This window comes from Rhipicephalus sanguineus, chromosome 5 (genome assembly GCF_013339695.2).
Source record: "Rhipicephalus sanguineus isolate Rsan-2018 chromosome 5, BIME_Rsan_1.4, whole genome shotgun sequence".
Lineage (NCBI taxonomy): Eukaryota > Metazoa > Arthropoda > Arachnida > Ixodida > Ixodidae > Rhipicephalus > Rhipicephalus sanguineus.
The window spans coordinates 166048072-166062390 of NC_051180.1; the positions used below are offsets into that span (position 1 = coordinate 166048072).

The 14319-nt window shown below is 49.4% G+C and overlaps 1 protein-coding gene across 1 annotated transcript in view; it reads right to left on the reverse strand.

The window, feature by feature from the left end:
* Nucleotides 1-2665: 2665 nt before the first annotated feature.
* Nucleotides 2666-14319, reverse strand: part of LOC119394408 (vang-like protein 2) — a 156292-nt gene continuing 144638 nt past the window's right edge. The window contains exon 6 of the mRNA XM_037661705.2: nucleotides 2666-7663. Within this exon, the coding sequence (XP_037517633.1) occupies nucleotides 7236-7663 (428 nt within the window). The 3' untranslated portion in view covers nucleotides 2666-7235. The remainder of the gene's footprint in view (nucleotides 7664-14319) is intronic.

Below are 14319 nucleotides of genomic sequence, written 5' to 3' on the forward strand. Positions count from 1 at the left end.
GCGGCGGTCGCATTTCGATGGAGGCAAAATGCTAGATGACCGTGTACTGTGCGATCTTGGTACACGTTAAAGAACACCCAATGGTCAAAACTTCCCGAGCCCTTCGCTATGGCGTCTCTCATAATCATATCGTAGTTCTGGGACATAAAAGCCCAACAATTATTAATATTATCACTTTCCTTGCGTGTCAATGTGTGTGTTTGCGGTTACTGTGTTGGTTGAGACTTTGTATCACCTGTGGCACATACCCGCATAACATGAACTCTGGTGTACGGGTATGTGCCACACCTGACTGAGAGAAAGGGTTTCATGACGTACGCGACAGGTATTTTGCGTTATTCATGTCATGACCAGTGAATTGTGTTCGTCATACACTGATTGCCTGCTACGCCAATCTTGGCATATTACAAGTTATGGAGACGACCAGGAGAGCGCCGAGACGTAGGCGGCTAGATAGATAGATAGATAGATAGATAGATAGATAGATAGATACGTAGATAGAAACGGCCAAAGTGCCTGAGGTTCGCTAAGAAATGCTTCGCATTTAAAAAAATAGCAGCTTCGCATAGTTCGCTCAGTTTATTTCTGATAGCCAGTGCATTGATATTCGCAATGCCCATAGACTGTCGCGCCACCGAGCGGAATTCAGGAGCGTCCTCTCGAGGAGGGTTAGTAGACGACAAAATGGCGGCACTACGCAGTCGCTCTACGCAGTCGCTCCCTTGTTCGGCTGTGCTAGCCTCAGTGTTAACGCGTTGGCAAGAAAGGAACACTACGACTTTGCATGTTCCCTGCATCAGTCAACAAACCGGGCCCTCCGTGACACGAGAAATCTGATTCGTTCTTGCGAGACGCGAAGTTTTCGTGAAAATACGTGGCAACTCGCGCTTTCAATGCTAGCCCACAGTGTACACATACTATCAGCTTCGCGAGGCTTTCTGTAGCCACGTAGGTAAGTTAAATGTTATCGTCTGACATATTCAGTTGAAGCTCACCCTGTTTTACTTGCATATATAATTGGTCAGTGTTTCTTGTAGTGCATGAGTCCCATAACACTGTACGCGGGAGGGAGGTCGCGCGGGCTCGCGATGTGCTCATGTATAACTGAGCGATCTCAAGTTGGCGATACATTAAAATAGGGCCTCTATCCTTTGTCAGAAAAGCGCTGTTACGAATCGTGCGAGCGACGTTTCAATCATTCGAGGACGCGTCTGCTCGACGCCTTTCGTGGAGCGAACGCTTTCCATCCACGCCGTCCTTCGCCAGTGTGTTGGGTTTCATAGCCACCGCTGCGCTGGCTGCGCCGCTTGTTTTTGTACGTTTGTTGATAGGTGGCAGCACACTGCAAGCGATTTGCTTGTTGACCGGTCTGAGAGCAAAACTTTCTCCGCGCGCAGACGTCTGTCTAATTGTAAACGTGGTGACGCGGAGTGGTCGAAGTCGTTCGGCGGAGGAAATTCTTCAGATTGCTTTCAGCAGTGATGTTGAAAGAAACCATCTTGACGACGAGGATTTTTCACTGGACGTAGAAGACTGTGAAAGCACCGAGAGTGACAGCGACGATGAACCACCAGCTGCTAACTCACGAGGAGCGAGTTGCACTTCACGTCCCCTCGTGCGTTAATGTTCTTTCACGCTCGTAAGTCACTTTGATTGTATTTAATGTATAATATCCTTGAGCGAGATCAAAATAAAAGCATAGTTCCTCTTGTGCATTGCATGTATCACAATTATTGTGGATATTATGGAGCGCCGCATGCCGCCAACACGCTCGTGCTCGACCAACGAAGCGAAATGGTTAGAGCGATGGAACGTGCAGTCACGGCCACAATCCACGCTTCTCGGCGAACTTCTTCGACGTTGCGAAAAGCATACGTGTTTATTCTTTTCGATATTAATGTTTCGATCGTGCTGATCGAACCTGCAACATGCGAGTGAAGTACACACGGCTAGAGTCTCAGCATGGCTGTGACACAAGCGCTACTGAATGGCATGTTACATGCTTGTGTTCCGTTGAAGACGTAACTCCGCGTTTTCGACTGCGCAAGTAATGACGACGGGGTATTATCACCGAACACTTTTATGTTTGCAAGCCATCATCACGCGCAGCAACGATGGCGCTACTCGCTGGCGGCCTACTACTGCGGCAAATCCGTTAGGCAGGCTCGGTACGTACTACCTCGGAGTGCCGTTCAGCTCATACGTCAATTCTAGTTCATACAGGTTTATGTAGCACGCACAGGATTTCGCAAAGCATCGTTATGCACGGTAACGGAGCTGAAATATAACCTTTCACTTCGCAGCAAATGATTAGGTGGCGAGTACTTAGCACTTTCCATGGTTTGGGAAAGTATTTTAGTCTCATATCCATTTCAGCGCATCTCATGACTTCATCCGGTGAAAGTGGCACGGTCCGTACGTCCGCACGTCCTATCTGTTCCTATGCTAACAAACGGGTTGACCCTCCTCCTGGCGCCATATTGAAAAGCACGGCGCGCCACCTATAGTTCGTGGGCATTGCGAATACCGGTGGTCTTCAGCAGTCTCATTTTCTATTGCATACACACACACAGATGTGAAACCTCATGGTGATCCAAAACAACTGTCTGGCATGTACCTGCTGTTTCAACCAAGGAAAAGCAAGTATCACAGGCAGAAACGAATGTCAAGAATAATCATATCCATTTATTGCATTCTTTCCAAGAGGCAGTGTGCTTTATACACCTAAATGGCCGCAGCACGTAGGTGTTCGTATATACCAGAGACATGCAATACAACCGGTTGGGAGCTTTGAACAATATACTAAGGGATGTGTTTGCATGCATGCAGGAGATATCGTTTGCATCTTTTATGAGAAGGCTCTAGCATCTTAACCTTTCTATACAAATACATGTGAGACACAGAGATGAATGATCTCATTTGGCGAGACTTCGTTATTTGAATAACTAACTTCCAGAATGCTTTAGCAACTGCTAGGAGCCGATTTCTGATTTAGGCTTTCAGAATTTGATCGAAATAAATAAGTGGCATTCATGAGAAGCACTGCAACTTTGCAAACTACAGAACTGATGCTCAGTTCTTATGTGCTCAGTTTTTATGAATAAAGTTATTACAACAGTCACGTACTAAGTGAAATGAAAGTTCACGAATTTAAGCAAGGTCAAGAAGCTTCGAAATTAATGTAGCAATTTTGGCCACTCTAAATAGTCGGTAAACTACCATTTACAGAAATGTGATATGTGTTTGCACAGTAGAGTTAGTTACGTGTCATCTTGCAGCTTAGCATAGTCAGAGTGTTTTCGCATATCAGCAGATTTTATTACAGAATCAGAGTTGGCCTTCAGCTAATGCTTCATGCACCAGTCTTTCAAATGCAACACTTCTAAACATGAACTTGGGTGGCTCATGCTCAAGTACCAGCACTGAAAAACCAAGATGATATGCACTCGAGATGTGGACCAACCTAAGAACTCAGTACCAGCACTGCCCAGGAAACCACATGGTGCCTGCCCTGCGTGCTTCCATGCGACAGAAGACTACTTGAGGGTTGCCAACACTGAAAGAAGTTTGGCTCTACTGTGACGTCATGGAAATGACTGAACATGATTGAATAGCAAATTCTTGGTGCGCCATTTTGCGCAAACGGTGTTAAATTTTTACATAAAGATTGTAGGTTCCCGTTCAAGCACTCTGCAACCTATTTGTACCAATTTAGCACTGTGCTTTGCATCAGATGTAATTGGCTGCTACGCATCCATATAAATTCTTTTATCTGGACAGTGGTACGATTGTCGATGAGTTTCTTAGTTTGTCAACGACCACATTCCTTCATGAGAAGGAAAGAGTGCAAATATATCTTGTTGCACTATATTTACATATTACTACCTTCAAGTTGCTATCTGCCGTTGCACATTCTGGCATGGCATTCCACTTTGCCTTTCCATATTCGCATGGTTGAGAACTCGAGAGTACGAACGAATTGCAAACATGTGAATCTGCAGCCTCTGCAATGACACCTGCAAGTTGGTATTCACACGATGTTCTTGGAAGAAAATTTACAAACTGTGCACTGTTGATACCACATGTGTGCAATTAATTAGGCCTAAATGTGCTAGACATCAATATGGCAGCTGCACTGACAAAGCAGAAGTACTGTTGTCTAAAACAGACATATCCCTGAAATGTTGGGGTCACTGAGTATCGATAGAAAGAAACAAAAAAATGCTTGAAATCATGAATGCGAAAATAAAATTGTGGCACGTACTGAGTATTGAAAAAAAAAGTGTGACCTAAGGATATTGATACCGATTTTTCTTTAGTCACGCATAGCCACATGTGACCACGTGTGATCATGTATTTCCTCTTTAGTCGTACATGGTCTTTTGACATATAGTCAACACAAAATAGTGCCACGTGACTTCCACGGTATGAAACAATGTGTGCTTACAAAGCACGCACTTCGTGTGATAAAAATATTTACAATTAAGTGAGTATACTCTCTATATTACAGCATGCCTTAGTTTTAAAATGCCAAATGATTGGTTATGCATAATCTTCATATTTTTCAATAGGTTTTAAAGAGGAGCTACTAGTGTGACATCACCGAAAGCTGCAATTACTGCCATGTGAGGACAGACACTGTGCAAATATAAGTGATGTATGCAGAATTTCGCTTCCGATTTTTATCTGGCATGGAAACTCAGACTTCTTCACGCGGACTTTCTCATCCTAAAACACTAGTTATTGCAATGACGGTCACAAGGGACACAAGAAGAGATGGAGCATTAGCATTTCATGTTGCACCTATAAATGCAAAATAAATAAAACATGGCAACGCAGCGGAGCAGCTGAATAAAACCATTTGGCATTTCACTTATACGAACTAAATGCAATTCGCTGAAGAAAAAGAAGAAAGGCTGTAGAACATCATCAGCCATTCTTCTGCTGAGATGGCATTGTTGGCAGCTGCTTGCTACTTCTGCATTCTTAGAATGCACTTAGTACTTAGTAGCACTTAGTAGTTGCCTTGTGGCAAAGACAGCAATCCTTTGGCTATATACACAAATGTGCGCTTTCACAATACACATTCACGTCACTCACGTGTACACCACACTGGCAAATAGCACAACACACATAACTACTTATACGTCGTATAAACACTGTGTGGCCATGCCTGCAGGAAAGATGCCCGCAACATGGCAGTCTGAAAGGCCAAGTTGCAGTTACCTGGCATGACGAGCTCTGTCCGTTACTGTTAAAAGTAGCTAGCTTTATTACACATATAATTATCAAACTGAAGCGATTTACCCTACTATACTCCATTTCGTAAGTAGCAAGCAATGCATTGGAAGCTATGAAAGCAGTGCAGTCACGGAAGTGTCACTCTATGAATTTCACATTGTTTTTGATCTGCAACACTTTTTATGAAATAATTACTTCCCCTTTTGAAAAAACAAAATTGTGACCACTGTATTCTAAGTAACAATGTGTATTCCAAGCGATAAAATCCAAGTAATTTGTTAAGAGCTTTACAGTAACAAAGATATTAAATGAAATGAGTGGCATGAACACTGACTTATAATTCATGAATGTGTTGGCAGACTGGGTGTAAGCACTAATGGCAGTGATAGCAAAGACAAGAAGTCAATTGCGTGATATGCATGAATGAATACCAAGTCATGATCAGGAGGACAGCATTCGCTTCTGTGATGAGGTGTGATCAAAGAGAAATACTACAGATTGCGATGTATTTCGTATTTGCGGTCAGAATACATAATTACACAAAACGGCTTAATCTTTTGTAACGGCCAAATGTTATAAAAATTGGGAGGAAAAAAAAGTGCAACCCTTGCAAGAGCTTATAAGGTATATAAATTTACGTTAATTCATTAATCATTTGTGCAATTGTCCTTTGTGCTTCCTTCCTCAAATGCTGCTCTGAGTGCGCTTCAAGTACTGTTATGTTTTTTTCTTGTGTTCTACATATGCTATGTCCAATCTAAAGTCACTGTGGCACGTGGCTGCAGAAATGTGTCACTTTTCAAGTTCAGTGGTACATTGGTCAAAACCTGCAACAGCATATCACAGCAACAAGACCACAACACATCCTAGTTAGAATGGAACTGAACTGACACTGATAAATCATAAAATTACAAAAATAACGAAATTTAGTCCTTTGACTAATGCAATCGAGCGCATCGCATGTCATGTTAATGATGGACCTCGACAGCAGATCAAACCTGCAACTGCAAAAAGTATACAAACATGTAAAACTTGTGAGTTTAAGTTCTCAACTGTACGCTTGGAATTACGAATAAGTCTGCAATATCAGTTTGTTCTTGAGCAGTGCTATAACATAACTTTGTTATTGATCTGCCAGAGGCAGATATCAGTCACGTCTTTGCTTTTGGCAACGTATGTGCAACTAACACTAGCCCATTTATTTGACCTGGCTGTATGGTTACAACGACAACTGTGAAAGCCTGTAGATCAGAAAATTCCAAGTTCATCGCACATGTATGCCGTAGGTGCTTTGCTTACAAGTGCCTCGGAAAATTAAAAGTATAAAAAGGAGTGTTCATAAAACGCAGCACTACAGTGCTCACATATGCCCTAGAGGTGGCTTCTAAAGCGTTCTTCGACAGAGGACAGTGACTTTAATTAACAAGAGACTACTATATATATCTTCTGCAAGGTGATGTACACTTCACATAATTGTTCTGAGCTAGTTGAGTAGTTTGTCTTGTCTGATATTCTGTAGTAGACTTGCAAACAGTGACAAGTTTACTAAGACAGCTAGGTAAGGAATAGTGTTGCAAACCATCCAGCCCAGTCCAAAGCTTTCACCCAAACATGTACTTTTTAGGGATACACAGACGTCTAATCTTAGGAAAGAGATCACAGGCTGGACAGCAACACATCACGCCAGCATGCAACACTCTCAGCCGTGTCACCCGCACGTCCGTCACACTGCACTGTCACACTGATGCCCGCTCCTCCCTCGGAGTCTTTCAGAAAACCTCTGACCAAACAAGACACGTCTCTGTCGCAACCAGCGTCACACCAATGTCTCTAAGCTGATGAACACTGCTGCAAAAACCCATCTTGCAAGGTGTTCGATTGAAAGAAACGTGTTTGTCACACCTGGTGTCACAAATAAGTTTTCACGATGCCTGCTCGAGTCATTTTTGTCACGGATGGACTGACCGACCAGGGAAGGTCCATCACACCTGGCGTCACACCGAGGTCTCGGAATTCAGCCGAAGCACGAAGCGGTTGGACTTTGGGTCAACGATCTCCTCGGTGACATTGAAGTGGGGCAGGGCATGGATGCTGACCAGCAGGGACACTTCGCCTTGCCTGAGGAGGAACGTGACGCCGGGCTTGAGTGGCCGCGACAGGAGCACGTCGCAGACGAGGGCCCACGTCTGGACTGGGCGCAACTCGCGATCGTCCTGGAGCACGGGCGAGGACTGGATGTACTTCTCGAGGAAGGCCTTCGGGCTGAGGTCGTAGTGAAGACACTGCGACAAGTGCTCTAGGATCCCTTGCATGGTGTGACGAGGCTGCTGGCGAGTGATGCGCAGGTATTTCTGCAGAGCACGGGCCATCGAAGGAAAGATGGCCTGCGCGGCTTCGGTAGGGTCCATTGGAATGGCCGGCCCTATGGGCAAGAAAAGAAGAGGGGTTGATGATGACTATTAGGCTAGTTGGTATGTGGATTCTAAATGCATTTTAGAGCCATAGAAAATGTGCACCAAGAAATGTAGGGTCATTTAACACTCATATAGACTGTCCACGTTCTAAATCTTCCTCATCAATCGATTATACAGTTTTATAAAGAAAGAAAAACAGCTTCTTATGGTTATTACTAAAAATTGAGACCCTTCTTTCCTTAATCCTTCCCATTCACTGTATAGGATGTATCTTGAGTGGAACAGCCTCGACATGCCTTGCAAGGATTTATGTGCATGCAAGGGTGTAAGGTCGCGCTCGGCGTGACATCCCCCGCCCCCTTCCTCCTTGGTAACGTCTTCCCGAGAAACGGAGCCGGCTCGACGTGGCACCCCTTCCTTGCCTGCCTGCCTGACGGATTCCTGAGAAACGGCGCCTCAGCTTACTCTCCCTCCCCTGCTCCTTCCACGAAACTGCGAGGACGGGAGGATAAAAGGAGCGCCCGGGAAAAGACGCGGGGTCTTTTGAGTCTACCAGGAGAGCTGGCCAGCTAGACACCGGCACGACCGCTTTAGGCCCCACTGCGGGTCATACTTTTTTTGCTGTCTTTTTGTTATGTAAACAGTTGTGTACATAAAGTTGAATTGGTAAAACGTCCAGCGGGTGAAGGCGTCTTCCTCCGGAGTAAAGTCACGAAGACGGCGGTGATCATCCTCGCGAAGCAACGATCCCGGCTTTGCTTCGCCACCAAGAACCTGGTCCGAACCGTATACCGAGTTTGGACGAAAATTTACTGGCGCAGTCGCACAGGATCACCGCTCCCTGAACGACCGCTGGACGAGCCCTTGGGACAAGGCGACCCAAGGACGGCCCAACGAAGTAGCTGCAAGCTCTGGAGCAGCAGCAGCGGCGAACAACTAGCCTCACCTGCAGCGCATCGTGAGCGCCGGGAGCAGCCGGCCCCGTCAGGACCACCCCGAGAGGCTTTCCGGCTGACATCCAAGCACCGATCACCGACGCGACGCCGGCCAGCTATCCAGCCAGGACGACAGACGCCAGCGCCGAGAGCACCGGTGATTCAAGTCCGACACAGCGGCGGACACTACCGACAACAAAGTGCCAGGGTGAGCCTTTCCTGCCACATTCCTGATGAGCTCTGTGTTGTTTGGGCTGGCCTTCTTATATGCTCACTAGGTACGGGCATTTAAACCCCGACAAGCGCCGCGAAAGCATGCTGGGGAATGAGAGCGGGAACGGTGGGGGTGACCAAAACCATGACACGCCCGCCCCTTCCATTTCCGAGAAGGAAATGGAGTACAGACTCAAGCTCGCCGAAGAAGAACGGCGGTCGCTCGAGATTAAATTGCAGATCGCTCAACTTCAAAGAGATAGCCCAGCGCGAACGCAAGACGCCGGGGGCGATTCGACGTCCCGGAGCGATCAAATGAAGCTCCTCGGGCACTATGCACAAATGATATCAGGGGCATTCCCAAAATTTCCTGCCGACGGGGAAGTACCCGTCTGGTTCGAGTCAGTAGAGAGCTCGTTGGAGGCGTACGGCGTGGGTCGAATCATTTTCCCACTAGTCGCCGAGCGCGTGCCGTACCTCTCCACGCGGCTTACACCCGAGCAACATCGGGATTTTGATACTTTGAAAGGCGTCGTGTTAGACGAGCTAAAGCTGTCAGCGGCCGAGTACCAGAGGCGCTTTATCACAGCCGCTAAGCGGCGCGGGGAAACATGGAAAACCTTCGTAACTAGAGTAGAGAGTTATCTAAATTTCTATGTAGAAGCCCGAGGCGCCTCCACTTTCAAACGACTTGTCGAACTTTTGGTCGCGGACCAGATAAAGGCAGGATTGACCGAAGAAGCGGTTAAGTACGTGAAATTGCGCGAAGGCGAGGACTGGCTCAAGGCAGGAGAGCTAGCGCGTCTGCTGCAGAATTTCGAGGAAGCTACCGGGGATGGGAGCGCGTGGAGAAAAACTAGCGTCGTTAACAAAGGAGAGTTGACGGGCGAAAAGTTCGAGAGGCAGAACAAGCAAAAGTTCGCCGAAAACGGGGAGACCCAGGCACGAACGTACACGAAGGGGAGGCCTTTCACGGGAGGCAAGAACCAGTCGCGCTCGCGCGGGTGCCCCAGCTGCGGTAGCTGGCGGCATCCCGGAGACCGCTGTCCATTCGCGGGCGAGGACACAGGCAATGCCGAGGACGATAAGCGTTCAGAGAAAATAACAGCGCGCGTCTCAATCGGCGGTGGTGAACCGGGGCTTTCAACACTCCAGGCGGTGCAGCTGAACTGCGAGGAGAGACGGCTAGACGCGATTGTCGACACAGGCGCTGACATCACAGTTCTGCGAGAAAGCAGTATACCGGAGCACCTCGTCAAACCCCACGGTACCGTAGATTTAGTATCAGCCTTCGGCGAGAAGGTAGAAGCGAAGCTCGCCGTCGTCCCTCTCGCGATACAGGGGTGGGGTTCCCCGATCCAGGACATCGACACCGCGACGCCGGTAATGTGTGCGCTCACGAACAGATTGGCCCACACGGACTGCTTGATATCTGCCGACACATGGGAACAGCTGCGCGCCTCACACGCGGAGAACAGAGAGGTACACGTGACTGCGGTGAGTACACGATCACGAGAAAACGCCGACGATCAAACGAACGCCTGCCCACCCGCTGCAGTTAGTGCCGAGCTGTCGACGGTCGACGAGTCAGCGCAGGAAAGGGTGACCGTTGATCAGGGTGAGGAGAGCACTCACGAGACAGAGAACTCGGAGCAAAGCGGCGACGCACAAAGACTGCGCAAGGAGCAGCGCGGCGATGATGCACTGAGTAACGCCTGGCGAAATGCGAAAGCCGGGAAAGCGGGCATGTGCGTCGTTGATGGCTTTCTGTATCACAAGGATAAAGTTCTTGGCCAAAGTGTGCTGCAGTTGGTGCTTCCGCAGACGCGCCGCGGTGCTGTTTTAGCGCTCGCGCACGAGTCATACTGGGGCGGTCACCTGGGCTTTCGTAAAACAAAGGCGCGAATTAAGTACAGCTTTTTCTGGCCCGGCATGGAGCAAGACATCCGCGACCACTGCGATCGTTGCCACAGCTGCCAGGTCAGGTCTGACAGGCGTATAACCGACCGCATACCGATCGTTCCACTGACACGGCCCAAGCTGCCATTTCAAAAGGTCAATGTCGACATAATCGGTCCGATCGACCCACCATCGGCTAGGGGGCACCGCTACGCTTTGTGCATTATAGACCTGTGCACGCGTTGGCCGGAGGTGGTTTGTCTGAGGTCTTTGTCGGCTAAAGCAACATGCGAAGCGCTTCTTTCCGTGTTTAGCCGAACAGGTGTACCCGAGGTTCTATGTTCCGACTGCGGTACAAACTTCACCGCTGCGCTGACGAGCGAGTTTCTGGAGCGCCTAGGCTGTTCTCCTCGCTTTTCGACGCCGGACCATCCGGAGAGTAACGGCTCCGTTGAGAGGTGGAACCGAGTTTTTAAGAACATGCTTTTTCACGTGATAAGGCAGGATGGGAGAAATTGGGACAAATTCGTCCCTTTCCTATTGTGGGCATACCGGGAAGTCCCCCACGACACCACGGGCGTGTCGCCATTTCGCATGCTATAAGGCCGCGACCCGGTCGGGCCACTCGCTATTCTGAAAACTAGCTGGACAGGAGAGAGACAAATTCCGTCGAAGCTGGCAGATGCGCCTGCGGACTACTTAAAAGAGTTAAAAACACAGCTCGAACTGGCGGCCGACGCCGCAGGGCTTACGACAGGCAAGCAGCAGGCATCATACGCGTCGCACTACAACAAACACGCCGCGGTCAAAAGCTTTCGCGAGGGCGACACGGTCCTAGTTTTCGACGACAACCGACCGGGGAAAGTGTACCCCAAATGGTTGGGGCCGTTTATCGTTCAGGAAAAGCACCGCGAAACACTCATATTATGTGCAGACGAAAGAGGGTCGCCGGATGCTAGTGCATGCAAACCGGTTACGACCATACGCGTGTAGGGTAGCGTCGCTGAGCGTTATCTTTCACGACGACAACGACTTCGGAGAAGTAGAATACACGCCCCGAGCGCCGAACAAAGAAGACTTCTTCCTTAGTCAAGAAAAGACTGAGCATTTGGACGCCCACACAGCCGCGGACGCGTGTGCGCGGTATTCAGGGCCCACCAGGCATTGTTTGTTGGCGAACCAGGTTTAGCTAAGGTAGGGCAGCACAGCATAAAAGTTACCGACGGCGCCAAGCTCAAGTGTAGTCACCCTTACAGAGTGCCAGAAGCGCTCAAAAATGAAGTTAGCCGACAGATAGCGGAGCTGCTGGAACTGGGCCTCATATACCGCTGCGAGAGTCCTTGCGCGCACCCGATTGTTTGCGTCCCCAAGAAGGATGGGTCGGTGCGTCTATGCATAGACTACCGCGCACTAAATGCGGTATCGGAATCGGATGCCTTCCCGATGGCGAGCCCACAGGAGCTTATCATGCGCGTGGGGTCGGCACATTACATTACCCTCATCGACCTTAGGCGGGGCTACTGGCAGGTGCCGCTCGCCCGGGATTCTCAGCTAGCCACGGCATTCGTCTCCCAGCTGGGCCAGTTTGCATGGCGAGTGATGCCTTTTGGTTTGAAAAATGCGGCAGCTACATTCCAGAGGATTATGAACCAGGTACTCGCAGGTCGGGAGAGTTTCGCGTGCGCATACCTCGATGACATCGCCGTCTTTAGTCAGACACTTGAGGAGCATATCGAACACTTGCACGAAATATTCTCCACGCTTGAGGCAGCGAGCCTGCGAGCGAATTTGGACAAGTGTCAGAGCGCAATGCCCTCGATACGCTACCTAGGACACGTAGTAGGATCCGGTAAGCATGGCCCGGATCCCGAGAAAATCGAAGCCATAAAGGGGCTGAAAGCTCCCATCACAAAGAAAGAGCTGCGGAGCGCACTAGGCCTCCGCGGATACTACCGCAGCTACGTCCCTAGTTATGCCGAGGTAGCCCGGCCGCTGACACAGCTCACTAGCAAGAGTGTGCCCTCTAAGATACCTTGGTCCGAAGAAGCCGACGAGGCTTTCGAATCCCTAAAGCGGGCCCTGTGCGAAGCCACGTCCCTCGCCACGCCGAACCTCCAAAAGCCCTACGTGCTCTGCACCGATGCATCAACTACAGCTGCAGGCGCATGCTTAGCGCAAATTCAAGAGGACGGCTCCGAGATGCCGATCGCCTTCGCAAGTCATCGGTTCACACCGACGCAGACGCGGTGGGCTACAATTGAGCGCGAAGCATTTGCGGTAATTTGGGCCCTAAGAAAATTTGAGGTATGGGTTTTTGGGGCAAAGGTAACCGTCATCACTGACCACAACCCGCTCTCATACCTCACGTGCAGCATGCCCCAGGGGGCAAAGCTCACGCGCTGGGCCTTAGCGCTTCAGCGCTATGACGTCGTAATACAACATCGCAAGGGCAGCGCTCACGCCAACGCTGACGCGCTGTCCCGATTACCTAATCAGTGTTGGGGTGAGGAGCCAGCCCGAGCAACAATTGAGACCTAGGGTCTGGTGGCGGGGAGGGTTCCCCACCCTTTCGTGCGGATGGTGTGTTAGGGTGAACGAACTGTGCGGACATATGTGCTGCCCCTCGGCAATCTGAGCGTACACTTGTGAAATGCACGTTTCCCGAGTTAGGTGGCCTTTGGCGCGAACCTTTTTCTTATCATTTAATTCGTTACATCCTCTCACCGATGAACGAATCTTGGGTGGAAGGTGTAAGGTCGCGATCGGCGTGACATCCCCCGCCCCCTTCCTCCTTGGTAACGTCTTCCCGAGAAACGGAGCCGGCTCGACGTGGCACCCCTTCCTTGCCTGCCTGCCTGACGGATTCCTGAGAAACGGCGCCTCAGCTTACTCTCCCTCCCCTGCTCCTTCCACGAAACTGCGAGGACGGGAGGATAAAAGGAGCGCCCGGGAAAAGACGCGGGGTCTTTTGAGTCTACGAGGAGAGCTGGCCGGCTAGACACCGGCACGACCGCTTTAGGCCCCACTGCGGGTCATACTTTTTTTGCTGTCTTTTTGTTATGTAAACAGTTGTGTACATAAAGTTGAATTGGTAAAACGTCCAGCGGGTGAAGGCGTCTTCCTCCGGAGTAAAGTCACGAAGACGGCGGTGATCATCCTCGCGAAGCAACGATCCCGGCTTTGCTTCGCCACCAAGAACCTGGTCCGAACCGTATACCGAGTTTGGACGAAAATTTACTAAGGGTTTACTTGCAAGTTGCTTTCTCCTAAGACTCTATGTGACGTCTGTGGTTCAATGGGTGTTTCAGAGTGACCACCGTGGCTGTGAGTGGTATCTGTATGCAAATATCTGGGAGAAGTATGACTGCTAAATTTATGCTGGCATGAGTGCTTAAAGGGACACTAGAGGACAATAACAATTTATGTCAGAGTGAAAGCTCAATGTATGACGTCTAAAACGGCAATATTATCAACAGCAGTGCCCTACTTACCGACAAATTAAGCTAGACGTGCGCCACGAGTGGGACATTTTGGAAAGGCAGCGTCTCCTGCGCCGCGCGGCGCAGCAGCCAGCCCCACACAGAAGTGGCTCCTGCGCCGCACGGAAGTGACGTCAC